The sequence below is a fragment of the Procambarus clarkii genome, chromosome 40, assembly GCF_040958095.1.
Source record: "Procambarus clarkii isolate CNS0578487 chromosome 40, FALCON_Pclarkii_2.0, whole genome shotgun sequence".
NCBI lineage: Eukaryota > Metazoa > Arthropoda > Malacostraca > Decapoda > Cambaridae > Procambarus > Procambarus clarkii.
The window spans coordinates 1,881,509-1,908,724 of NC_091189.1; the positions used below are offsets into that span (position 1 = coordinate 1,881,509).

The 27,216-nt window shown below is 42.5% G+C and overlaps 1 protein-coding gene across 3 annotated transcripts; it reads left to right on the forward strand.

Moving 5' to 3' along the window:
• Positions 1-1,958: 1,958 nt before the first annotated feature.
• Positions 1,959-27,216, forward strand: LOC123757807 (protein bric-a-brac 2). 3 transcript variants are annotated; one of them, XM_045741643.2, is made up of 7 exons: positions 1,959-2,044; positions 10,389-10,544; positions 11,517-11,624; positions 13,664-13,782; positions 16,004-16,134; positions 19,070-19,379; positions 22,249-27,216. In XM_045741643.2, the coding sequence occupies exons 1-7, from the start codon at positions 1,987-1,989 to the stop codon at positions 22,468-22,470; spliced, it is 1,104 nt and encodes a 367-aa protein (XP_045597599.1). In that variant the 5' UTR covers positions 1,959-1,986; the 3' UTR covers positions 22,471-27,216. The 3 variants fall into 3 exon arrangements, 1 of the variants encoding a protein (XP_045597599.1); XR_011230983.1 differs by lacking the exon at positions 1,959-2,044 and having other exon boundaries at positions 10,295-10,544; positions 22,249-23,164; positions 24,665-27,216; XR_011230984.1 differs by lacking the exon at positions 1,959-2,044 and having other exon boundaries at positions 10,295-10,544; positions 22,249-22,699; positions 24,665-27,216.

Genomic DNA, 27,216 nt, shown 5'->3' on the forward strand with positions numbered 1-27,216 from the left:
TTTTTTTAACAAATAATGCACCTGTATGGTAAAACAAATCCTGTCAGCTGTAAAAATATTGATGCAGTTATTTAAATGAAAAATATAATGAAAGAAATATTACTGGTTTATTTTTATCCTATCTTTTTGTACTGTACAGTATATCCAAGGAAGTGAAAAATTGAGACATAATACACAATTTAATGAATGATTAGCATGGATTAGCAGTTCAAAAGAAATATGACTTGTATTACATATCAACATGAGATCTTAATGATCCATGGTCAACATGATTTAATAAGGATAATACAGTACTGTATTTGTAATAATACAAACTATAATTTAAAATCTTTATTACTGATTTTTTTTATTAAGAAGATTAGGTATACACAGCAATGTGCTGCTACCCTATTCTATATGGAATATTACACAGTGTAGATAAAAAACTAGCTATAAGTTTATCTAATACTCCCATCTCACAGGATGGTTAGACATACTGTACATGGAATCAATTTAGAAAATACCAGCCTCAATACAAAAAACAAATCAACTCTGACTAAACAACTCTAAGCAATTTTCACAAGAGGTAAGCACTGAATCATGGAAACATTATATTATAATTACTCTTACCAGTTTCTACAAAACTCCTCTCAAACAATGTATTTTTAAACATGTTTAGGTATACACAGCAATGTGCTGCTTCCCTATTCTGTCTAAAGGACCACACAGTGTAGATCAAAAACCAGCTACAAGCTCACCTCACAGGATGGCCAGTCATACATGGAATTAGGAAAGAACAAAATACTTAATGCTGATCTATTAGCCTCCACTGGCAAAATCTGGGTGCAGCACAAGAATATCTTCCAATATTCCTGAGTGTATGAAGTAATTACAGAGCTCAAAATACCTCATACCATTTGGTATGAAGTCACTGATAACAGGACAATCACAGATATAGTGTTGGAGAGTATGTTCTCTCAAGTAGGACTGAAAACAGATGTTTTTTCCACCAAGAGGGCTATAAACCCATGGAACCGCCTACCCGCTGAAGCCGTAAATGCCAAATTCCAGCTAAAAAATATAATTAAGACAATTGGCGGGCCCTTCAACAAGCCGCCGGCTTTCTGTCCTCTTCGAGGTCACTAGATAGTTAGTGGCCCTTGGGTAAATTCAGTAAATATATACAATAATTGTCAGCGCATCTTCCGAGCAACACGGACAGCTACACAGTATCTCTTAGAATTACGTAGGTAAACAACAAATGTAACATATTTGTTTACTACAATGTCGGTGCTGGCTGTAGAAGTTGAAAAAACATTGTTTTACTTCGAAATATACTAATTTTATAAGAAAATTCGACGTAAATAGGAGGCAGTAGAGCTGCGATAAGCCAGCGCTAAATCTTCAATATGAAGAATGTTGCTGCTCTCTGATTGGCCAAACGAAACACAGTAGTGACCTCTATCGGCACGCAGGTGAACCAACAATTTTTCTTCCTAAGTATACCTTATTGAATAGCACCTAAGCATCTTCTTAGGGCGCACTTAGGAATCTTCGTAGCAAACCCACTTACGAAGAAATACACAGAGCTTCCTGAATCTAGGTCTAGGTTGTTAAACGATTTGGCGGGTCGTATTCCGGGGAAAACAATATTATTTAGGATCTGCCCGAACGCTATGCATGCTAGTGGTTTTACAATAATTTAAGAACTCTTTTTATATAAAAAATAATTTAAGAACTCTTTTTATGTATAAATAAAAAAACCCCGCGAATTGAATCTTCTTGTGTGTGACGAGACGTATCTGACATAATTAAAATATTAACTTGAATAATTCGTTTATTAGACAATATATGAAATTCAGATCTATAAATTACTTTAGAAAGGCCTATAATGCATATAAATATTAATTTACACACTCCTGATGCTATAGATAGGAATTTCAATTTGGCGTTAAAATAATTTTAGGCAGGGGGTCTCTGGGTCAGTTGGACGCTTACGGTTGATTGATGGCGCCGCCAGTCGTCAGGAAGCAGCCGCGGCGTGAATTACGTCGGTCCCGTGTAGGTAAGGCTGATCTTTTTTTTTTTTTTTTTCTATTATATCTGAACAGTTGTGAGGTACGCAGGAATATATAGTCTACCTCCACCTACAATGCCTTATGCATTTGTTCGCTATTATAACATTGAGTTTTTGTAATGCTTCAGAGTCATTATTTCCGTTTTTTTCATCCGGGTTCTGTAGTATTCAAGTGTTTGTATTCCACTAATGCTAAATAGTCTGTCCTCTCTCGGATATTGTGGAAGATTTTGAGGATCATGATTTGCCAACATTATTTGGGTAAGATATTATGTAACACTTCCCCAGAGTGTTAGACCACCCCGTCGTCAGGCTAGGCTCGTTAACGCGGCAGTTGACTCCCTCCCCCCCCACCCCCCAAGACGCATGTATAATCGACTTTCATATACTGAGTATTAAAAATAGTTTTCATCGCGTATAAATTAATTTTATATTCTATGTTTACGCGTATAGTAGGTTCGGCATTTAGGTTCTGTTGGCAATTATTTGCCCTTGAAATGTGTTGAGGGTGAAGCATGGTAGTTGTGACGGGGATTATGCCCCACATGCAAGGTCTTGCATTTATCGACATTAAAAAGTCATCTGACCATTTGTGGAGTTCATGTAGATCTCTGTAAGGTTTCAATATGACTTTCACTTCCCACTTTACCATAGATCTTAGTTAAATCTGCAAATTTGGCGTGGTTTGTAATAATCTCATCTGTCATTGATGTATAAGACAAAAAGGGTTGGCACCAAAATGAAAACTAGCAGCAAAAGGGGCCTCGTAGCCTGGTGGATAGACTCTTAATTCTGTGGCGCGGGTTCGATTCCCGCACGAGGCAGAAACAAATGGGCAAAGTTTCTTTCACCCTGAATGCCCCTGTTACCTAGCAGTAAATAGGTACCTGGGAGTTAGTCAGCTGTCACGGGCTGCTTCCTGGGGGTGGAGGCTTGGTCGAGGACCGGGCCGCGGGGACACTAAAGCCCCGAAATCATCTCAAGATAACCCCACTTAGCATATTGGTGGGGGGTTGGATGAGATATTTGCTTACTAGGCTTGCGATTACACAACTGGTCGGGCTCCGGGGGTGTGACTCGTTGGGCTAATAGTTATTCATGGTCGGGCTCCGGATCGTGCATATGGTTGTGCACCAATGGTTGTGTACTGGTTTGTTTGCTAGGGTTCCATGGTTGTATGTTTGCTAGAAATCCGGGTTTCTTATTTCGTACAGAGCTCAATTGTTTGTTTGCTATGGCTCCATAGTTCGTTTCTAGGGCAAGTGGAGGGTTTTAGATAGGGCTAAGTAAGTGTTTGTTTGGTAGCGTTAGGGAGTTTGGTTGGGCTCTTGGGATGTTTGTTTGGCTTGGTGAGGGTTAGATGAGATGTATCCTTGCCAGGCTTGCGGTTGTACAACTGGTCGGGGTCCGGTTACACAACTGGTCGGGCTTCGGTTACACAACTGGTCGGGCTCCGGTTACAAAACTGGTCGGGCTCCGGGGGTGTCACTGGGGCTTCGGGTTGTGCATGATCGGGCTTTGATTCGTGCATAGTTGTGCTCCAGGGGTTGTTTGGTTCGTTCATGCTAGGTTTGTGGTTACACAACTGGTCGGGGTTCGGTTACACAACTGGTCGGGGTTCGGTTACACAACTGGTCGGGCTTCGGTTACACAACTGGTCGGGCTCCGGTTACAAAACTGGTCGGGCTCCGGGGGTGTCACTGGGGCTTCGGGTTGTGCATGATCGGGCTTTGATTCGTGCATAGTTGTGCTCCAGGGGTTGTTTGGTTCGTTCTTGTTAGGTTTGTGGTTACACAACTGGTCGGGGTTCGGTTACACAACTGGTCGGGCTTCGGTTACACAACTGGTCGGGCTCCGGTTACAAAACTGGTCAGGCTCCGGGGGTGTCACTGGGGCTTCGGGTTGTGCATGATCGGGCTTTGATTCGTGCATAGTTGTGCTCCAGGGGTTGTTTGGTTCGTTCATGCTAGGTTTGTGGTTAGACAACTGGTCGGGGTTCGGTTACACAACTGGTCGGGCTACGGTTACACAACTGGTCGGGCTCCGGTTACAAAACTGGTCGGGCTCCGGGGGTGTCACTGGGGCTTCGGGTTGTGCATGATCGGGGTTTGATTCGTGCATAGTTGTGCTCCAGGGGTTGTTTGGTTCGTTCATGCTAGGTTTGTGGTTACACAACTGGTCGGGGTTCGGTTACACAACTGGTCGGGGTTCGGTTACACAACTGGTCGGGGTTCGGTTACACAACTGGTCGGGGTTCGGTTACACAACTGGTCGGGCTTCGGTTACACAACTGGTCGGGCTCCGGTTACAAAACTGGTCGGGCTCCGGGGGTGTCACTGGGGCTTCGGGTTGTGCATGATCGGGCTTTGATTCGTGCATAGTTGTGCTCCAGGGGTTGTTTGGTTCGTTCATGCTAGGTTTGTGGTTACACAACTGGTCGGGGTTCGGTTACACAACTGGTCGGGGTTCGGTTACACAACTGGTCGGGCTTCGGTTACACAACTGGTCGGGCTCCGGTTACAAAACTGGTCGGGCTCCGGGGGTGTCACTGGGGCTTCGGGTTGTGCATGATCGGGCTTTGATTCGTGCATAGTTGTGCTCCAGGGGTTGTTTGGTTCGTTCTTGTTAGGTTTGTGGTTACACAACTGGTCGGGGTTCGGTTACACAACTGGTCGGGCTTCGGTTACACAACTGGTCGGGCTCCGGTTACAAAACTGGTCGGGCTCCGGGGGTGTCACTGGGGCTTCGGGTTGTGCATGATCGGGCTTTGATTCGTGCATAGTTGTGCTCCAGGGGTTGTTTGGTTCGTTCATGCTAGGTTTGTGGTTAGACAACTGGTCGGGGTTCGGTTACACAACTGGTCGGGCTACGGTTACACAACTGGTCGGGCTCCGGTTACAAAACTGGTCGGGCTCCGGGGGTGTCACTGGGGCTTCGGGTTGTGCATGATCGGGGTTTGATTCGTGCATAGTTGTGCTCCAGGGGTTGTTTGGTTCGTTCATGCTAGGTTTGTGGTTACACAACTGGTCGGGGTTCGGTTACACAACTGGTCGGGGTTCGGTTACACAACTGGTCGGGGTTCGGTTACACAACTGGTCGGGCTTCGGTTACACAACTGGTCGGGCTCCGGTTACAAAACTGGTCGGGCTCCGGGGGTGTCACTGGGGCTTCGGGTTGTGCATGATCGGGCTTTGATTCGTGCATAGTTGTGCTCCAGGGGTTGTTTGGTTCGTTCATGCTAGGTTTGTGGTTACACAACTGGTCGGGGTTCGGTTACACAACTGGTCGGGGTTCGGTTACACAACTGGTCGGGCTTCGGTTACACAACTGGTCGGGCTCCGGTTACAAAACTGGTCGGGCTCCGGGGGTGTCACTGGGGCTTCGGGTTGTGCATGATCGGGCTTTGATTCGTGCATAGTTGTGCTCCAGGGGTTGTTTGGTTCGTTCATGCTAGGTTTGTGATTACACAACTGGTCAGGGTTCGGTTACACAACTGGTCGGGCTTCGGTTACACAACTGGTCGGGCTCCGGTTACAAAACTGGTCGGGCTCCGGGGGTGTCACTGGGGCTTCGGGTTGTGCATGATCGGGCTTTGATTCGTGCATAGTTGTGCTCCAGGGGTTGTTTGGTTCGTTCATGCTAGGTTTGTGGTTAGACAACTGGTCGGGGTTCGGTTACACAACTGGTCGGGCTTCGGTTACACAACTGGTCGGGCTCCGGTTACAAAACTGGTCGGGCTCCGGGGGTGTCACTGGGGCTTCGGGTTGTGCATGATCGGGCTTTGATTCGTGCATAGTTGTGCTCCAGGGGTTGTTTGGTTCGTTCATGCTAGGTTTGTGGTTAGACAACTGGTCGGGGTTCGGTTACACAACTGGTCGGGCTTCGGTTACACAACTGGTCGGGCTCCGGTTACAAAACTGGTCGGGCTCCGGGGGTGTCACTGGGGCTTCGGGTTGTGCATGATCGGGCTTTGATTCGTGCATAGTTGTGCTCCAGGGGTTGTTTGGTTCGTTCATGCTAGGTTTGTGGTTACACAACTGGTCGGGGTTCGGTTACACAACTGGTCGGGCTTCGGTTACACAACTGGTCGGGCTCCGGTTACAAAACTGGTCGGGCTCCGGGGGTGTCACTGGGGCTTCGGGTTGTGCATGATCGGGCTTTGATTCGTGCATAGTTGTGCTCCAGGGGTTGTTTGGTTCGTTCATGCTAGGTTTGTGTTTACACAACTGGTCGGGGTTCGGTTACACAACTGGTCGGGCTTCGGTTACACAACTGGTCGGTCTCCGGTTACAAAACTGGTCGGGCTCCGGGGGTGTCACTGGGGCTTCGGGTTGTGCATGATCGGGCTTTGATTCGTGCATAGTTGTGCTCCAGGGGTTGTTTGGTTCGTTCATGCTAGGTTTGTGTTTACACAACTGGTCGGGGTTCGGTTACACAACTGGTCGGGCTTCGGTTACACAACTGGTCGGTCTCCGGTTACAAAACTGGTCGGGCTCCGGGGGTGTCACTGGGGCTTCGGGTTGTGCATGATCGGGCTTTGATTCGTGCATAGTTGTGCTCCAGGGGTTGTTTGGTTCGTTCATGCTAGGTTTGTGGTTACACAACTGGTCGGGCTCCGGTTACAAAACTGGTCGGGCTCCGGTTACAAAACTGGTCGGGCTCCGGTTACAAAACTGGTCGGGCTCCGGGGGTGTCACTGGGGCTTCGGGTTGTGCATGATCGGGCTTTGATTCGTGCATAGTTGTGCTCCAGGGGTTGTTTGGTTCGTTCATGCTAGGTTTGTGGTTACACAACTGGTCTTGGTCCGGTTACACAACTGGTCGGGCTTCGGTTACACAACTGGTCGGGCTCCGGTTACAAAACTGGTCGGGCTCCGGGGGTGTCACTGGGGCTTCGGGTTGTGCATGATCGGGCTTTGATTCATGCATAGTTGTGCTTCAGGGGTTGTTTGGTTCGTTCATGCTAGGTTTGTGGTTACACAACTGGTCGGGGTTCGGTTACACAACTGGTCGGGCTTCGGTTACACAACTGGTCGGGCTCCGGTTACAAAACTGGTCGGGCTCCGGGGGTGTCACTGGGGCTTCGGGTTGTGCATGATCGGGCTTCGGTTCGTGCATGGTTGTGCTCCAGGGGTTGTTTGGTTCGTTCATGCTAGGTTTGTGGTTACACAACTGGTCTTGGTCCGGTTACACAACTGGTCGGGCTCCGGTTATATAACTGGTCGGGCTCCGGTTAAATAACTGGTCGGGCTCCGGTTACATAACTGGTCGGGCTCCGGGGGTGTCACAAGGGCTTCGGGTTGTGCATGATCGGGCTTCGGTTCGTGCATGGTTGTGCTCCAAGGGTTGTGCGCTAGTGCCCCATGTTTTTTTGCTAGATCATGGTTGTTTCTTTACTATGACTGAGTGCATGTTCATTTTCTAGGGCTTTATTGTTGTATTTTTGCAAGAGTTCCAGGTTTTTTTATTTATATAGTGCTCAATTGTTTGCCTTGGCTCTAAAGTTAGTTGTTAAGGGATGATGGTTGTTAGGTATGGCTAAGGAAGAGTTTGTTTGGTAGAGCTTGGGAGGGAGTTAGGTTGGGCTCTGGGGCTGTTTGGCTTGGTGAGGGTTGGATGAGATGTTTGCTTGCTAGGCTTGCAGTTACACAACTGGTCGGGGTCCGGTTACACAACTGGTCGGGCTTCGGTTACACAACTGGTCGGGCTCCGGTTATATAACTGGTCGGGCTCCGGTTAAATAACTGGTCGGGCTCCGGTTACATAACTGGTCGGGCTCCGGGGGTGTCACTAGGGCTTCGGGTTGTGCATGATCGGGCTTCGGTTCGTGCATGGTTGTGCTTCAGAGAAATTTGGTTCGATTTGTTCATGCTAGGCTTGCCGTTACACAACTGGTTGGGGGCTTGTTACACAACTGGTCGGGCTCCGGTTACAAAGCTGATCGGGCTCTGGGGGGTGTTTCTTGGGTTTTGGGTTATGCATGGTCGGGCTTCGGTTCGTGCATGCTAGGCTTGCGGTTACACAACTAGTCGTGCTCCAGTTACACAACTGGTGGAGCTCCGGTTTCACAACTGTTGGGGCTCCGGTTACACACCTGGTAGGGCTCCTGTTACACACCTTTTAGGGCTCCGGTTACACACCTGGTAGGGCTTCGGTTACACACCTGGTGGGGCTCCGGTTACACACCTGGTGGGGCTCCGGTTACACAGCTGGTGGGGCTCCGGTTACACAGCTGGTGGGGCTCCGGTTACACAGCTGGTGGGGCTCCGGTTACACAGCTGGTGGGGCTCCGGTTACACAGCTGGTGGGGCTCTGGTTACACAGCTGGTGGGGCTCTGGTTACACAGCTGGTGGGGCTCTGGTTACACAGCTGGTGGGGCTCTGGTTACACAGCTGGTGGGGCTCTGGTTACACAGCTGGTGGGGCTCTGGTTACACAGCTGGTGGGGCTCTGGTTACACAGCTGGTGGGGCTCTGGTTACACAGCTGGTGGGGCTCTGGTTACACAGCTGGTGGGGCTCTGGTTACACAGCTGGTGGGGCTCTGGTTACACAGCTGGTGGGGCTCTGGTTACACAGCTGGTGGGGCACTGGTTACACAGCTGGTGGGGCACTGGTTACACAGCTGGTGGGGCTCCGGTTACGCATCTGTCGGGGCTCCGGTTACGCATCTGGCGGGGCTTTGGTTATACAACTGGCGGGGCTTTGGTTACACATCTGGTGGGGCTCTGGTTACACAACTGAGCGAGCTTCGGTTACACAACTGGTCGGGCTCCAGGGTGCACAATATACTACCACTTGCTGGTTGAATACGGGATGCTTAAGGAACTATCCACCTCTGGCGGGAAAAAAATCAGTGAAGTGTGCAACTACGGTCTAGGTGCAAACATGCAATGGATTATTGCAGTTGTATTGCTTGCTCCATCACGAGTCTATTCGTTCTGTAATAAGAAACAAAGTCTTCGCTGATAGATAATAGATATACAACAGTACAAGGCGTGCGCTAAGCACGCCAGTCCTCATTTAATATCTATATAATAATAAAAATAATAATAATAATAATAATAGGGTTTATTCCGGTAAAAGTAAATACATTCAAAAAATTACAAGCAGAATGTTGGACTTCTAGATAAAGCTAGTATACATTATGCCTAAAGCCACTAATACGCACAATGTTTCGGGCATCGTCCTACAATGATTTTAGTGTAGATATTTTGATGTGATTTTGCAATATGAAAGATGTTAAGACAAACTTATTTAATTCATTCAATTGTATTAGGATAAATCGCTTCGCATATCTGAAAAATACTTTTGTATTACTATAATATAGTAGATTCATGTGCCATCTTATTATTCACAATTTTAACTTATTCTCGATTTCAATTGGTTATTTTATTATCTTGGAAGATGAGAACCAAAGCGAACACACTCCAGCGCATATGTGTTTTATAGAGGTTTTACATACATACATTCTTGTAATGCCACTAGCACGCGTAGCGTTTCGGGCAGGTCCTTAACCCTAATTTCCCCGGAATACGACCCCGCCGAATCGTTTAACAACCAGGTACCCATTCACTGCTGGGTGAACAGAGGCTACAGTTAAGGATTGGTGCCCGGTCAATCCTCCCCGGCCAGGATTCGAACCCAAGCCATAGCACTTGCGAAACGCCAGGCGAGTATCTAACCAATGCGCCACGGAGACTGCTCACCGCAGACTATATTTGCGTATTTGTCTACACCTCGTGTATACAAAAGGGTTCCTGAATACTAGCCTGTTTGTGAACGAAATGGACTTTTGTGTATTCTCTCTTTAGGGATATAACTGCACGAGCCCTAAACCTCTGGCTGGCCCACTAAGTGTTGCTTGTTTCTGTTTTACTTGTATGAGAATTTGACTCGTATGGTTGCTTCAGTAAGATTTTGTCCCATGTGTTTAACAACTTCTGCTCTGTTGAATCTAAGTTGAAATCTTAATGGGTTTGTGACTCTGCACTGTGTTAAATAATGTTCCAGTGGTCTGTCAGGCATTTCTCCACAGTGCTGACATTTCCTCTCATCTTCCGGAACCTGTAAGCCTATTACCCATGGACATGGGTATCGTAGTTGGTTGAATTCATGTACCAACCTGCAGATTGGACTACGAGTAGCGAATTGGGCTACTCTTAATACAAATTCGCTACTTTTAGACCGTCAGCTCGCTACTTTCAGCAATTTGGATCTGGCAACCCTATCTTACCCCTTAGTCGCCTCACTGCTGCCGGGAGGGACGGACGCTCTGTGCTGCGCGGCGAGGCATTTAAGTTGTATATATAGTATATATATTTTTTTTTCTCAGGAGTTTGTTCTTCATATTTCACAATGCCTGCCGCGAGGGCTAAGAGACAACGTCGAGAGTGCACTATACTTGCCGAGCTTGCACGAAAACAGAAGTTGAAGGAAGCAAGAAAGCAGGCGAAAGCCAAGAAACGCCAAGCAGACATGCGTAAAGCAGGTATACGAGCTGCTTTATTATTCCTCTAACATGTAGACTAGAACAGTACCGTTGTGTGCAGTCTACCACCAGCAGAGCGGCCTGCACCCATAATAGTTTACCTAATACGTTCACTAGTTTACCTAATACGAATACATTGCTAATGATGCGGGACGTACCTAGAGTAGAGATTAGATTTAGATTTTTTATTCAGGTAAAGGTCATACATTGAAGATGAGTTACAAACATAATGTTAGATTTAAAGATAGAGCTAGTACATACAATACCTAAAGCCACTAATACACATAGGGTTTCGGGCAAGCAAACTCTTAGTGTGAGCCCAACCACTTCGACGGTGGATTATTAACATCTTTATTGACAAAAAATAATTTCAATTTTGCCTAATCTCAGGAATTTAATTGGGTCTTATTAGTGAGAGGATAATGCTGGTATTCACTGACACAGGACTGTCTGCCAGAAATGCTATGCATGCTAGTGGCTTTGCAAGAATGTGAAACATTCATGTTATGTAATCTCAAAAACCCAGTGTACCTTGTATATAAATAAACAGGATCATGCAAGACTGGGACGGTAGAGCGACGGTCTCGTCTCATGCAGGTCAACGTTCAGTCCCCAAATGTCAAAGTGGTTGGGTACTGTAACTTCCCCCCCCCCCCCCCCCCCCACGTCCCATCCCAAATCCTTATCCTCGTTCCTTCCAAGTGCTATATAGTCGTAATGGCATGGCAATTTCTGCTGATAGTTCCCTTTCCCTTCCACTTGTGTATGGAAGTGGTTACTCGTACACAATTTGTCTTAATAAAGTGCCCAATGTCTTAAATCAGTCTAGATGTGGATACATACAAACATCAGGAATGCATTATCATTGCATCCACTTATTGCTAATACATACATCTTTAAATTTGGAAAATCAATAATTATTCTTCACAACAGCATTCACTATTGACTGTATTTTTCCCTCTGGCATACCAGCTCGGGAAGGTCGACATGATATCAGTCTCGTCTACAACAATGCTGCTGGAGTACCTGTTGCTGTTTCTCTCGACCATTTCATGGCAGGAAAACATTCACACAAACCAGGTAAAGTTGTATGCATCGTTTACTCTCAATCTGTCTGCTGTATTTATCACCTAAGAGAGTAACTTTTAGGTTAGTTGACAAAAAAAAAAAAAAATTCTAGCTGACCTATTACCTATGCGCACTCAGATGACGGGTTCATTATTAGTTGTATATTTTCAGTAGTGCTGACTGTTCTTCTCTAACTTTGTGTTTAACTAGGTATGGACTCCAGGCTGGAGCTGCATATTCCAAGATTAGTCCGACAGAAGTGGTATACAGGGCTCCTAAACGATGCCTTGAATAAGTTTGTTACATTAAGGACTTGCCCGAAATGCTGTGTGTGTCAGTGGCTTTGCAAGAACAAAAAAACATCCATGTTATGTACGCTCACAAACCCAATGTACTTTCTTGTATATATAATTACAAAAAAAAAAATCCCAAATCCTTATCCTGATCCCTTCCAAGTCCTATATAGTCATAATGGCATGGAGCATTCTCCTGATAGTTCCCTTCCCTTCAAGGTTTATGTTGGAGCATGAATACACTGTATATCTACTAGCAGTTTACTTTACACGATGTATACTGTCTAAGTTTACTTATCAGGACTATGGGAAGGATCCCCCCCTCACTGGATAAGCAGAATTCTTATTGGGAAAGTTCAAAGATTACCATTTTAGCAAAATTTTGTACCACAACCATCATAATTTGAATTTCTACACACACTATAAATGAAAAATATAATTTAAAAAAAGCTTTAGCATGCTGTGTTGTAGTAAGTCCTCATCCCTGGCAGGTCCCCTGTTTTCTTCTCCATGAGTAATTAGTTTCAGGAAGTCACATGGGGCTTCCCCAAGAAAATCAGCATTGAGTGTAATGAAATGCCAATTTCCGAGTGAACCCCTAATGGCTCCATGATTCTCTCATTCCTATAAGGTTGTTGGTTGGAGGATGTTCTGTGTACATCTGCTCCAAAACTGATGGCTTGAGCCAGTGGACAGCAGGAGCCCCAGCTCCCCTCCCTCCCTCCCTAACTGAGTGGGAGGGATGGGGAAAACAAATGCACGATTTTTTCGAGAGTTTTCAATCATTTGTTTACAGTGTAGTTTGGCAGATTGCGAGGATTTGGTCTCTGAACCCTCAGTGGTGTATGTTTTTTATTGGTTCGTTGACTTTCTTGCCTTAATATATTTAAAATGTCCTTCCTTTTATGTGATAAGAAAATCTTCTTTGGGAACTTTCCTATTATTTTTGTAACCATTTATTCTCAATTAGTAAGACAGTGTCTAACTTTTAAGGTTGAGCCAATTTTCTATGTTGCTACATTTCATACAGTTTCAAGTTTATTACATGAAATAACACAACACTTCATAGGCTTTTTTCACGGTACATTTTACTTCAACTTGAGACCTTTTATATGAATTTTTCATGCTGTGTATTTTCACTTAAATTTATCTCATGTTTTTATCTTTATTTTTCATAATTGTTATTTATCTACTTTGCATTCCTACTAGTACTACTCCATTTTCCTTTTCCATAACATTGGTTGCATGTCAATTATTTGCTCCTTGACACACAGAAATCACAATAGCGTGATGCATCAAATGAACAACTCTATAAGGGCCGTGACGAGGATTCGAACCAACGTCAGAGCATCCCAGACGCTGCCTACATCCCAGTGTCTGGGATGCTCTCGGACGTTGGTTCGAATCCTTGTCACTGTCCTTGTGGATTTGTTCATTTGCTCCTTTTATTTCATACATGTATTCTCACTAATTCTATGAAAAATTTATTTCTGCACATCTCCAAACAATAACATTTATTAAACTTGGTTTTAAATTACTCTATTTAGTAGGCTCTATATTATTCAAATGCATGGATACAATTCCCTGATGTGATGTCCTGATTAGCAGGAACAGGATCCTACTCATTTAGTCCCATTATTTGATATGTAGAAATTTACTCTTACATTCTTTAAGTTGCAATAATTAACATCTGTGCAAAGTTTCTTTTCTTGGAAATTTCAAGCAACATTTTAGTAATATTAAATATTTTGTCAACAGAAAATTACCAGTTACGACACGACAACCACTTGACATTTGTACTGGATGCCTTGGCACGTGATGAATTTTTCATGGATGTTACCTTAACAGCTGAAGGACACTCTCTTAAGGCTCATAAGGTTTGTTAATGCATTTTCTTTTTGCTATTAATATTAAGAGTTAAGTTATTGCATATGAATTTATAAATTGTATTTACAATTATTTTGAGTAGAGTTGTCAATGAATGAGAAGTAAAGTTGTTCTGTGAGGCCTATAGAGTGGGAAGGGACAGTATTTGATTTGATATGAGGATCATTTAAATTAGAATAACTTTGAACTATTAAGACTGGATGCTTGGACATGTTAAAGGCCAGCTTCTCCTGTTCAGCTCAGCTCCTGGTGTATGTATATGGTTCTTGCACTTTAGCCAAGGGTGTATTTGGGTCACGTGCATTTTTTGTACGTAGCAGATACCTGGTTGATACTTTGTTGATGGGGGTTCTGGGAGTAGTTCTACTCCCCAAGCCCGGCCCGAGGCCAGGCTTGACTTGAGAGTTTGGTCCACCAGGCTGTTGCTTGGAGTGGCCTGCAGGCCCACGTACCCACCACCTTACCTTGAGGTTACCTTGAGGTGCTTCCGGGGCTTAGCGTCCCCGCGGCCCGGTTGTCGACGGGGACGCTAAGCCCCGGAAGCACCTCAAGGTAACCTCAAGGTAAGGTGGTGGGTACGTGGGCCTGCAGGCCGCTCCAAGCAACAGCCTGGTGGACCAAACCACAAACCAAACCACAAATCCTTGGAAAAAAAGTCAAGTTTTCTCTTGAAAATGTCCACGGTTGTTCCGGCAATATTTCTGATAATTGCTGGTAGGATGTTGAACAACCGTGGACCTCTGATGTATATACAGTGTTCAGTGTTCTCTGATTGTGCCTATGGCATCTCTGCTCTTCACTGGTTCTATTCTGCATTTTCTTCCATATCGTTCACTCCAGTATGTTATTTTACTGTGTAGATTTGGAACCTGCCCTCCAGTATTTTCCATGTGTACATCATTTGGTATCTCTCTCGTCTCCTTTCTAGTGAGTACATTTGGAGAACTTTGAGACGATCCCAATAATTTAGGTGCTTTATCTCGTCTATGCGTGCCGTATATGTTCTCTGTATTCCCTCTATTTTGGCAGTCTCTCCTGCTCTGAAGGGGGAAGCGAGTACTGAGCATTACTCAAGACGGACAACACAAGTGAATTGAAGAGTACAACCATTGTGATGGGATCTCTGGCTTTGAAGGCTCTCGTAATCCATCCTATCATTTTTCTGGCTGACGCAATATTTGCTTGGTTATGCTTGCTAAATGTTAGGTCGTCGGACATCATTATTCCCAAATCCTTAACATGCTGCTTTCTTACTATGGGCAGATTCCATTGTCTTTTGTACCCTGTATTATGTTTCAGCTCCTCATTTTTGCCGTATCTGAGTACCTGGAATTTATTACTTTTAAGCATCATACATACACTATCAATAAGAAGTTTAGTTTAGGATTGTCTGTTTTCTCAAAGATTCTTCACTGGATCCCAGTTGTCTGCCTTTCTGTTCAATGGTATGAGTGTCTGTGTCCCTTACCCCTGCTGGGTTTATTGTATTGCATGTATTATTAGCTAGGTTGTTCTGGCTTCCACATCTAATTCTGATATACTTTTAAGGTTTGCAGTTTTTTGGGATGTACTTCAGTGTTTTTAAGATCCCGATGGTCATCCCTGTTGCCTCCGTATTTCAGACTGTTGGGTTCAGGGGTTCATTCACTCTTCGGTGTGTGCCGTTTGTTAGCACTGAACTTTGGTTTTGGCCAAACCGCTACCTTGTGTAACTGCCTATTTGGTTGTGGGTATTGTCTCGTAAGCCTTTACATCCTTTGTCCACTACTGATGAACTGGCCCAACCCCTTGGACTGCATGGTAGAGACTATCTCGCTTCTTGCAGCTCGGCATTCAATTCCTGACGGTCTCGCTTCTTGCAGCTCTGCATTCAATTCCCGATGACGGGGATGACGCAATGCTGCGTCATCCCGGAGATTACCGACAGTAAACAGATGACGCAATGCTGTGTCATGCCCGGACTAAAGTGTTAAGTACGTGATTCTCTAAATATTGGAAATTTTCTTGACAGGATATTTTTTTGTTTTAAGACTTTAATCATGTTACTAGTATACAGGGTTGCACAGTTCATGATGGAAAGAATTAAACAGTCATGTGTGTTAAATTATTAACTCATAAGATGCTATTCATAATTGAATCTGCTCATTGCAAGAATTCCGATTGTTTTGCTAATATATCTTATTGTTTTTGAAATTTCATTTGTTATTTCAGTCCGTGTTATCAGCTGTCAGCCCATATTTTCGAGGAGTTTTGCGAGATAATCCATGTCAGCATCCCGTCATTATCATGCCTCGAGATGTGCGCTTTGAAGAACTTTCCAGTATTGTTAATTATATATACAAGTAAGTCCTAAAATATAATTTCCTATTTATTATAGTGGTAATGTGAATGTTACTGCCTGTCATTCCATTGCTGGCTCCTGTGACCCTTCCTACTAGTGATGGCTCCTTATATCCTTCCTGCTAGTGATGGCTCTTTATACCATTCCTGCTAGTGACAACACCTTATACCCTTCTAGCTAGTGATGACTCCTGTTGGGATCGAACTTCTCAACACATTTAAACCATAAGGTACACTAGTATTTAATACAAGTTTTCCTAATGGGGTCTCATTTCATTATGGTTAAGTCAGGTGTTTTACTCCCCAGCCTGGCCCATTGTCAGGTGCGACACATTTTAATAGGCTGGGCCCTGATTATGGCCACGAATTAACTCTTGGAAAAGAATGTACCACAGCGACTACATATCTATGTTGTCCACAAACACTTATTTAAATTGTATGTACAGAGATATACTGTACAAGGTAAGTCACAGAATAATATTCCAATATCTGTCACCAGGCCATCAATATGTCTCGAATAGAACAATCATTTCATCAGACTAGTTCTACTATTCGTAAGTTCAGAGAGTTCACGTAACTCCCTCTGGCACTACCCTCAATGGTTTCAATACTCTGCAAACATCAACATCAGGAGATATTCTTAACCTCCTAGAGTAGCAAAACATCAGTCACTGAGTTGGGGTAATGCTTAAAATAGAATACGTCGTCAACTGCCAGCCTGTACTTAATGTCAGCGTTGCTGGAGAGAGTGGAGTACTGACAAAGCTCCAGTTTCTCCATGCGTTCATTTCCTCGTTTGGTGACTGATTGGCCATCAGAATTCCCGCCACCGGACGAGCCATGCTGGTCCCCAAACAACCCCCGCAGTTGTTGTCCTTGTTTCTCCTGCAATAATTTTAATATATATGAAATTTGATATTAGACTTTTAAATCCTACCTTGGTGTGACGAATTAACGTCCTGACAGCTTTACGTAACACTCCTTGTACCCTTTCTGTTGACCAGACCACACACTAGAAGGTGAAGGAACGATGACGTTTTGGTCCCTCCTGGACCATTCTCAAGTCGATGCAGGACGGACCGAAACGTTGTTGTCCCTTCACCTTCTATAGTGTGTGGTCTGGTCAACATACTTTAGCCACATTGTGACTCATCGCCTGCACCCTTTCTGTTATTGATGGATCCCTGTACTCTTCCTGCTAGTGATGACTTTTTTATACCCTTCATTCTAGTAACAGCATAAATTACTTTTAATTTAGAGGTAGCTTTTACCATTCTTTATTCCAATGACTGCTCTTGGCAGAGTAGACTTGCCCAAGCATGAGTCATTTTCTGGAAGTGTAGTCAAACACATTTACTATACATGTATCAATATATATATATATATATAAAAATATATACCTCCATTAGCTTGTTTGTCTTTTTTTTTTTTTATAGATCTATCTACTGTGCATGTCTTGCACAGTATTTAAGGTGCATGACCTCTTGTGAGTATACAGTACTGTATACACAAAATAAGCCTTAAGAATAAATTTGTATTCTGAATTATGTTATACTCAACATTCTCCTATCTGAACACCTTAGTTCCAGATGCGATTAGATATATAGTTGTGTTCAGATAGCTGGTCACTTCTTCCCCAGGCATGAAAAATAATAATTTTATGTACAAAGTACATAATACATTATTGCCTCACTAGATACATAAAACCAAAGATTACAGAATATTGATAATATAGTAACAATAAATGTTATAATACAGTACTTGGTATGGATGCTCACCAAGTATCTAGATGTTTCTCCACCCATGATCTTGGAATGATGTCTAGGCGAGTATGGTGGTGTCAATGGAGGGGTTGAGGCTAAGATGTTGAGGGTTATATGGAAGAGAACACAAGAGGTTTCAGTTCAAGCTCTCGTGGAAGCCCTCTCAAAAGCATCTGTGTATTAATTGCTTCAAGCCATCTCTTTGCATTTTGTAAAACTGTTAAATCTGTAAAAGTCATCAGACTCTGTAGATTGGCATCAAATCTTCTCACCATGAACTTTAAAATGTGTTCAAAGCTCTTCTCTACCTCTGTCATGCTTGTTTGAGTTCTGTGTTCCTCCTCCTTGACCATCTTGGCACTGGTTTCTTTGATTCGTCAAATGTCTACCTAAACCACTTTCAAACACTTTTATATAGGAATGCAATACAAAGTACTTTACTTTTGATCATTGCTACATCACTCATTTTTAGCATAGCATGCAAATATCTTTGTATCTAGCACACACAACACTCCTAAGAATGCCAAATTCAATTACTTTTATATGATCTAGTATTTACTCAAAATTCATCATACTGTGTATTCTCTTGATTTTACCTCTTGTTCAAGATCTGAACAATAAGTTTTCATTATTTCCTGAAGCCGTAGTAGCAGGATGCAGTTTATATCCACTGATAACAGATAGGAAGAGGGGGAGGGGAGGGGGGGGACAGATATTCACTAGCCATATGCAAAACCCAAACAAAGCAATGATTGTGCCGGGGTGGCCAGCAGCCAAACCACACATAAGGAGAGAACTTTCAAACGAATAGATGGAATAGTCGGAGTTAAGATGCAGGAGGAGGGTTGGGCAGTGTAACGAATTTCCATTGACTTTTAAGAGTGATAACTTAGCAGATATACTTCTCTAAAGATTTTGACTTTTTAAAGTAATTACTGTACTTGATATATTCTGGCTACAAATGGGGGAAAATATGGCCAGCATCAAAATTTATTTTCTAAATGTCTTTGTGCTGTATAATGTAACAATTATAATATGCGAATTCAGTATAACTAAATCTTTTGAAAAGAAGCTTAATTTATCAAATTAGATATGAAAGTACTACTGTCAAATTACTTAATAGTGTCTTAATTGCATTATGAGCTTATACATTATTTCACTTAAAAATTTTCAGAGGGGAAACTACAGTGGCAGCAGAAGATTTAATTTCATTTATGAAAACAGCAAAGATACTGCAGATCTCGGGTTTAGCACAACACGATTTCTCAGCCAATGTAAATCCTCACGTTGACTGTTCAGCGGCAGGAGATGCTCGATCTTCTTCTTCTGCCTCTTCTAATCTTCCTTCAGTATCTGGAACTTCAAGATTGGTTACAACAACAACAACCGATCAAATGGAAACCCCACCTGCAAGACCCAAATCAAGAGAGAGCATGATCAGTCTGACAGACTGTATAGATGTAGACATGCCATATGTAAAAGAGGTTAGTAATTACTAAATTTGTCTAATATTTTATTTTTCATTGTTACCTCCTATATGTGCATTACAAATTTATTACTGGTTTTTAAGATTAACAGTTAATTCTAAAGTAACTTTTTCAAGCCAATAATTTATCAAACATGCATGATGATCAATTAATTATTTGGTATCCTCATTGTGGTATGTTCCTGTGTTTATTTTGTTCTGGCACATTTCTTTCTGGACATGAAAATAATTAACTATAGCAACAGTGTGACCCACCCACACATGCCTCAGCAGCAGGGAGTGGATTATAATGGTTGAAAGAATATTAACCTGTAGGCAGCGGTCATTGTCATATGTTGATTGACGAGGTAATGCGGTCATTGTCATATGACGATTTAAACAATTATTGTCTGGGTTTTACATGTACAGTATTATGCAAAGGATGAAATAATAGGTCTTGTGGATTTAATGGAGTTTACCTTGATTCATGAAAATATTGTGGTTATGTGTACTAGATGAATGTGGTTATTGTTATGAATGTTACTAGGAGAATGCAGTTGTCATCATGACAAACAATTATTGTCTGGGTTTTACATACATGATGCAGATATTGATATACAGTAATAGCACTCTGTGGATGTAAATAAAGAGGAAACGGGTGATAAACAATCGGTGAAACATCCGAGGATAACATAGGAACAAGTGACATTAGAAAGAACTTTTTTTGTGTGTGTGTGTGTCGGTAGTTAACAAATGGAATGCATTAGGAAGCGATGTGGTGGAGGCAGACTCCATACACAGTTTCAAATGTATATATGATAGTCCAATAGGCTCAGAAATCTGTACACCAGTTGATGAAACCTGCAGGGCAAGTGGTTTATTCTGATGAATTAAAGGTACTATTTTTATAGCTTAGAAGCTTTATCTTACCTCTGTGGACCCCATTTCATATTGAAAGAGCAATAAGAGTCCCTGACAATTCTTAGAGATACCGAGCATCAAGTAAAAAGGAGACTAATTTGTGTCTATGGAGTGGTCACCTGAACATTGACGAGAGAGAGAGATAGGCGGTGGCTACACCATTAGTGGTGATGTATGTAGCACATAACAGGCAGACTGAGTGTACCTCCACAGGTAATATAATACAGAATTCTCACAGGTGAGAACTTGACAGGTGATTCCTTAAGAGATACTATCAGTAGTGGACTGCAAGTAGCAGTGTGTTGAAGGGTTGGTGTGTGTGTGTGTGGTGTGTGGAACCTTGCCTAGCCCTGCTGTCTTTTTTTTTTTATAAGGTCCTCACAATGAGAGGCATGCATGCTTTATGCTATTTTTCAGATTTTTTTTCCTCTTTTTGGCCCTGGTGGCCACTTTCATTTGCAGCTCTCTCCTATTCTGGCAGAGAATGTCAGTGGAATTCTGGAGGGGTCCTTTATTGATTTTTAATTGGTTTAGCCGGGATGCATCATTTGTTGTGTCCACTGGTGGCTCTTTGCCGATAACTTTTGTGCCACTGATTCTGCCTCGGTGAATGCCTCATGGGCTGATCCCATTTCCTTGCTCCCCTGCTCCAAGACTTGCATTTCTTAAGTTGCCTGCAGTGTTAAGTCTAGCCAGCCTTTGGTATACCCGCTTGCCCAGGTTGTTCCTCAATATGATGTGCTTGTGGCTATCTTTTCCAACATGGACTGGTATTTGGGTGCAGGGGATTTGGGAGGTCTAAAGGATATTGGCTACCTGGTATTTAGTCAATGTACCTGGGGGCCCAGTTATGCTAGTGTTGTTTTGACCGTGTTTCTCGGCCTGCCGTCTCTCCTCCTCCCAAGGTAAATTCCTTGTTTCTTTCTGTGGTTAGTTAGCTTCACGGAGCTGCAAGGGACTTTCCCAGAAATCCAGCATTGATGATGTAATGAAATGTGTTTTTCTGGTTGAGCCCCTTTGGCTCCCTTAAGTTTTTCCTTCCTTCCAGGTTTGAGCGTTGGTGGTTGTGGGTTTTTCATCTGCTCCAGAACTAGATACTTACAGGTTTGAGCTCGTTTCAAGACTTGTTTAGGAATATATATATGTACATCTTCAGTTTGTGCTTGTTGATTGTTTACATTATTTGGGGGAGTGTGTAGTTTGGCAGTTTTCAAGGTTTCAATATTTGTGAACCTGGTAGTGGTCTGTAATGCTATATTTTTATTGGCTCTCTGGATGCTTTCCCAGTGAAGAATGTCACTTGCTCTCTCTGCCTCTGTAAGGGAGAAGGGAGGTGCAGGTGCTGGATCTGGTCTCCAATAAGCCAAACAACCCCACAACAGATGGGACATAGTACTATAGATGGAGTAATTTCATAGAGATAGCTTCTGGGAACCATGGGGCTCAACTAGAAAGTCATTTTATTAGTCAATGCTGGGTTTTTAGCCACCCAGTGTACTTCATTGCAGTATTTTATTTTTATATTTATAATGTTATTTTTTGCATTCATGTTGTATTGTATAATGAGAAAATTACTGTGTAAGGAGAACACTTCCCTCGATTGACCCAGTGTAATTTATTATTGGGAAGGGGGAGAATACTGAATTTCAAAAGTTTGCCACGAGAGTCGAGTTTCATAGTGTATATTTATTCCGGGACGAGCGTGTCTTGTTTTCTGACCGTCCCCCGCGGTTGCTTGTCCCTCAATAGTATTTTTGGTGACTCTGATACTTTTGATATCGTTCGCCTTATGCGTTTCTGTTCTCGTATTGGCATCCTTGATGATATTTAGCGCCCTCTGATTATCCCACACATTTGATGGTGCTACATAGCCTTCCGGTTTGGTGCCTTCTTTTGATAATTACTTGCTTCATATATTTATCAGGCTGTCTTAAATAAAATGCAGTAATGTGATTTTTTTATTACAGGAAGTTGAGAATGCGAATGAAGAAAATAAACAAATTTTTCGAGAATCTTCTTTGCATACTCCTGAAGTTGTAGGGAATGGTGATCAAGAATTGCAACAGAGCTCATCAGCATTGTCACCGTCACATGATGCAGGCCTTGAACAACCAGTAGTTTCTACCAGTTCAACTCCTCCTTCCCCATTACCCATAAATTCTGACTCGGAAACATGTATAGATTCATAAGGAAACCTTACCACAGAAGATCTACATCCTTTTATATGTCCACATTGTCAAGAGCATCACAAATAGGGAAACTATGATTGCCCATTTGAGTCAGGCGTCCCACTGAAACGGAAAGGTCTAACTCAGCCTTGTGAATGTCTACCCCTCTCTGACCGACCTGTAAAACTCCTCTACTACTGATGGTGAAAAGGAAGACAGTAAGGAATGTAATGGAAAAAGGAGTAGTGAGGTAATGAGTAGTGATAGAAAACAGGAGGTTCAAGGAGGAACTGAGGTAGAGAGGTGGGAGAGAATAGAAAACGAGGACCGAACGGGAAGAGGGAGTCAGATGGAAGAGAATAGAAAATGGGGGATTAAAGTAGAGAAGGAAAGGGGAGATGAGAGAAGGAAGGAGTAGGAGGATAAATATATAGCAATACTTGTTACTAATGCTGCTAGCCTCCTGTCATTTTACAATCATTTTAAACACCTGAATAGTGCAGACAGGAAAACGCTGCTTTACTGAATTTACTAAATTAATTCCCGAGAGTGGACACCTCACGGGGTGGGAGGAGTGTGATCACACCCTACTCTCGCTTGCCTCTTCATCGCTCGCCCCTTTCTTCCTTACCCCTCGCTACACGTCTTGTCTCTAATATGATCTTACCCGAGACAACAGTGCTCATTACTACTATCTCTATTCATGAAACATAAAGTAAGTGACTCGACAAACTCAATGTAAATTTAACAGAACACTTTTACCAAACACTTCGAATGTACTAATCAAGTCATGGAATTTTAAATTCACTGTAGGAATTTAACATTAGAATTAATTAAAAGGAGTAATACGAACACACCACACACCTTCACCCATACATGGTTTTATTGGCTCGGACTACACTTATATTTACTAGGACATTGATCAAGACTGGCACTACTGACATACACACCTCTAAGTTTACCCAGGGGTGGGTGATGGCTGGTAACCTGCCAGGTTGGAGGAGCTGGCTAGTATGTCCTCTCTCTCTCTTGCTGTGGTGTTCCCTCTGACTGATCTAAATGCCCGAGCCCAACCTGCTAGGGTGTACTGTCAACTCTGGTCCTTATATGAACCGAAACATGCTAAATTGATCCTTACAGAACTCTGCTGGCAAGCTAGTACAAGGCTCTTCTGTCGGAGTATGGCTGACCCTTCAGATGCCAGCCAGTGCCTCGCTCTCCCAAGCGCTCCACCACCTCACACTGTCATGCACAAACGCACGCGCACAACCACACACATTTAATACTCGCAACTCCCAACTACACTCTCGGAACAGTGAAATACACTTGGGCTGTTACTCCACTAAACCCAGTTTTACCTGTGGATGTGGTCATGTATATACTCAACAAATGCATCAGCAGGCTCATGTAATTGATTGTTTTAGTTCACCTTAAATTCTGAAGTTTATTAAACTAGAACTTTATTAAATGTTTCATAAAACTTAATTGCTGTAACATCCAGTTAATTCTTATTTATATCCATCTTTACTGCTTGTGGGGAATTTTTTAAAATTTGCATACTTTAAATTATTAACTTATTAGTTTACTTTAATATTACTAATTAAGAATGGACTGTAATTTGAAAGTTGACTATTTTGCAAAATGAACTGCATTTCATTAATTTATCTAGCTTGGTGTTATCCAACTCACAAGTTTGGGGGGGTTTATGTATGCAGCCTACTAATTACATAAATTAACTAACAGTATGTTACTGAGTTAGTTTACTACTACATAGGTTAAAGAACATTTAAACAGCTTAGCTGTTGATTATAGTAGGATTTGGTCATTCAGCCGTGCACGTGTCCTGATCATGTGAGCCGCGTCATTCTGGGTCAAAGCAATATGGTGTCTAGACAAGATATCGGCAGATAATTGATTCGTGGTAGCTATATCCTTCCCCTCGATTTCACCTATGAATAAATTACATCATAACACAAGCAGTAAGGATCTGAGGTATATATAAATAGAAAGGGATTGCTGTTAATATAATAATGCTCACCCGTTTTGGGTGGGCAGCCTACGTAATAACCAATTGACCTATAGCACTAGTGATAACTCTAACTTGTGTCAATCGGAACTAGAACACATCTTTATGGCTAGCGAAGGTTTGTAGAAATATGGTAACAGGAGACTCTAGAGTCCCACAACTCTATCTTACCACAACTTATCTTCGCAGGAAGGTCTGGAGAACTCGCTCAGATGTGTCCTCTGCTACCTGGTGGTGTGTACAATAATGGCGTGGCGTCTCCCTACCTCTCACGGATCCTAATTCGTCTTTATCGACTTTGGGATATTGGCCATGTATTTACTGTTTGTTTAATTAAATTAAATCCTGAAGAATACTTTATCATTCGTAGTTTTGTATTCTCGCAAGATAGATATGGGATGTAAATAGCGGATTTGCTTATGTGGCACCATTCCATTTTCTCTGGAATGTTACTAAATCTGATCTGTGATAAAAGCTATTAAGTGATATTAGTAGGTTCCTGGCATAGGAATTTTTACTTGGTATGCCAGGTGTTAGTAAATTTGGTATCAAAATTTCTGACACTGCTGAAGTCCAAAGGATAAAACTTGTACGATTGTCCCTTTTCTGGGGAGGGCTCACTCATTAGGTCCCCGAGCTAATCGCTGGTCCAGCCATGCCGAGGGAAGATGCACAGTCTCTTGAGACCCACTATTGTCTTCTGGCACCAAGGACCAGAATCTGGCTCTGAAATCAGAGGATCTTCAGAGATCATATAGCAATCCCAAAACCAAGAAGAAAACATCGGAAAGCATTAGCAAAACAAAACGAGCAACTACATAAAGACAATAAGGTACCAAAGGGTACCGAGGTAAATGATCATTGCTCTGATGTAGACTACACCGTGCTGAATCTAACCACCACCAGGCAGCACAGTCAATCTGGGTCCCCATCAACTTGCTTCCTCCCTTGCCTGGTAACGGCTTCAGGAAGCACAGAACTTATGATGTAGCCCATCCTCGGCCTCAGTTAAGCCAAGTGATGTTGGTTATTCTTGAAACATTAGTTCTACAGGGGAGGCCATTGCTTTGTTATTGTTACCTTTCTATTTCATGATGCCTACATTGCAAAACCTTAGCTTTGTATTTCACTCTTGACAGACCAGGCTTCTCTATCTTGGTAGTCGACTACTGTTTTTCCCTGGCCCACCAAATATACCTACTCTGGGGGTAGGGGTTAAATTTCCTTCTCGATGAGCTTTCTTCAAAAGTCATATTGCTTCATGGGTAGAGCATGAAACTATCCACTATGAGGCCTATTGATGTGTAATAATTAACTCTGTGCTGTCTAACATACTGTCAATCATGGTTGATCCTTCTCCTTTGCATCTTGCTTTGCATTTTACCTAGTCAATTTGGTTGCACAAGTTCTTGGCCAGGTCTGCCTTGGCTTTTCCTTGCCTGCTTAGAATACCTGATTGTCATTGTGATGGTTCAAGTAGCTAGTTTTCCTTGCCCCTGTGGGTATTTCCTATAGCTTACATTATTGATCGGGTTGTATCATTCTCCGCTGATTTCACATCTGATACTGCTGTTTGTAGTTTCTTAGGATGTATGTATTTTTTATGTTGATTTCATTTATAATTTGTTTCATTTTGCTTTTGTCATTCAGCCTTTTCTGTGTAGAACTACTTCCATTCTCAGATCTGTGTAGTTTGTTGGCACTGGACTTCTGTTTTGGCCATGTTACCATCTAAGGTGGCAGCCTTAATAAGTTAGTACAGTTTTACAGAATTGTGCTTTGTGGGTACTGGCTATTGTGGCCTATTTGCAGCAGATGACACTGCTGCTTATCCCACGATGTTCTGTGAGGAGGAACAGTGTTCTGTGGTGGCGTCTGGTCAACCAGCGAGACATCGGGTACAGGTGTCTTGGGTGTGGAGAACTATCTAGACACAAATGTTTGAGCACATATTGTTGTAGTCGTTGATGTTGGAGCATGCAGATACGTTGATGAATAAGCGGTAAAAGAACAGGCAGGATATACTGCTAAGCAGGAGATTACCGTAACACAAGACTGTATAGGTAGTTGTGGGATTTATTGATAGGAAATGGAGTTAAATTCGTAGAAAAATGCAGTTAAATAAAATACTGTAATTATAGAAAACTTCACCTAAGTAGTGAAAATTTCAGTAAATCAATGTTTTACTTAAGTTGAAACTTGGTATAAAATGGAAGGCAACTTATTTCTGGTTTTAATACAGAAATTAAGTGTTTTATATTTTTGGTAAATGTTAATATAGTATAGTGCACTTTATACTGATACAGGATAATAAAATTTGAGTACTATACTTGATGACCTCGTGTATATACACAGTGTAAGATAAAGATTGTGTTTAGTTAGTTATTTTACATTCATAAAATGTATAAATTTCTTAACACATGCATTGTAATTTTATATTCTTTTTAAATTGGGCTCCATAGTCCCATATTCCCAAATCTATTGCCAGAAGCACACTAGCAGAATTGTCAGTAGCATGTGCCAAATTATAGCTATCATTTTTTGTAGCCTTGAGACATTTAGACAGTCATCAGGGCTGATAGAATTGAGTTCAATTTGTCGGAGGAATAAGTATTATGTAGGTTAGGTTTATACTATTAGAATTAGATGCTCTTTTGTTTCAATTACCTTATATTTATGGCATGTACATAGCATCTATTCTGGTGAGGAGGCTCATTTTTACAATAAATATGCAGTAAAGA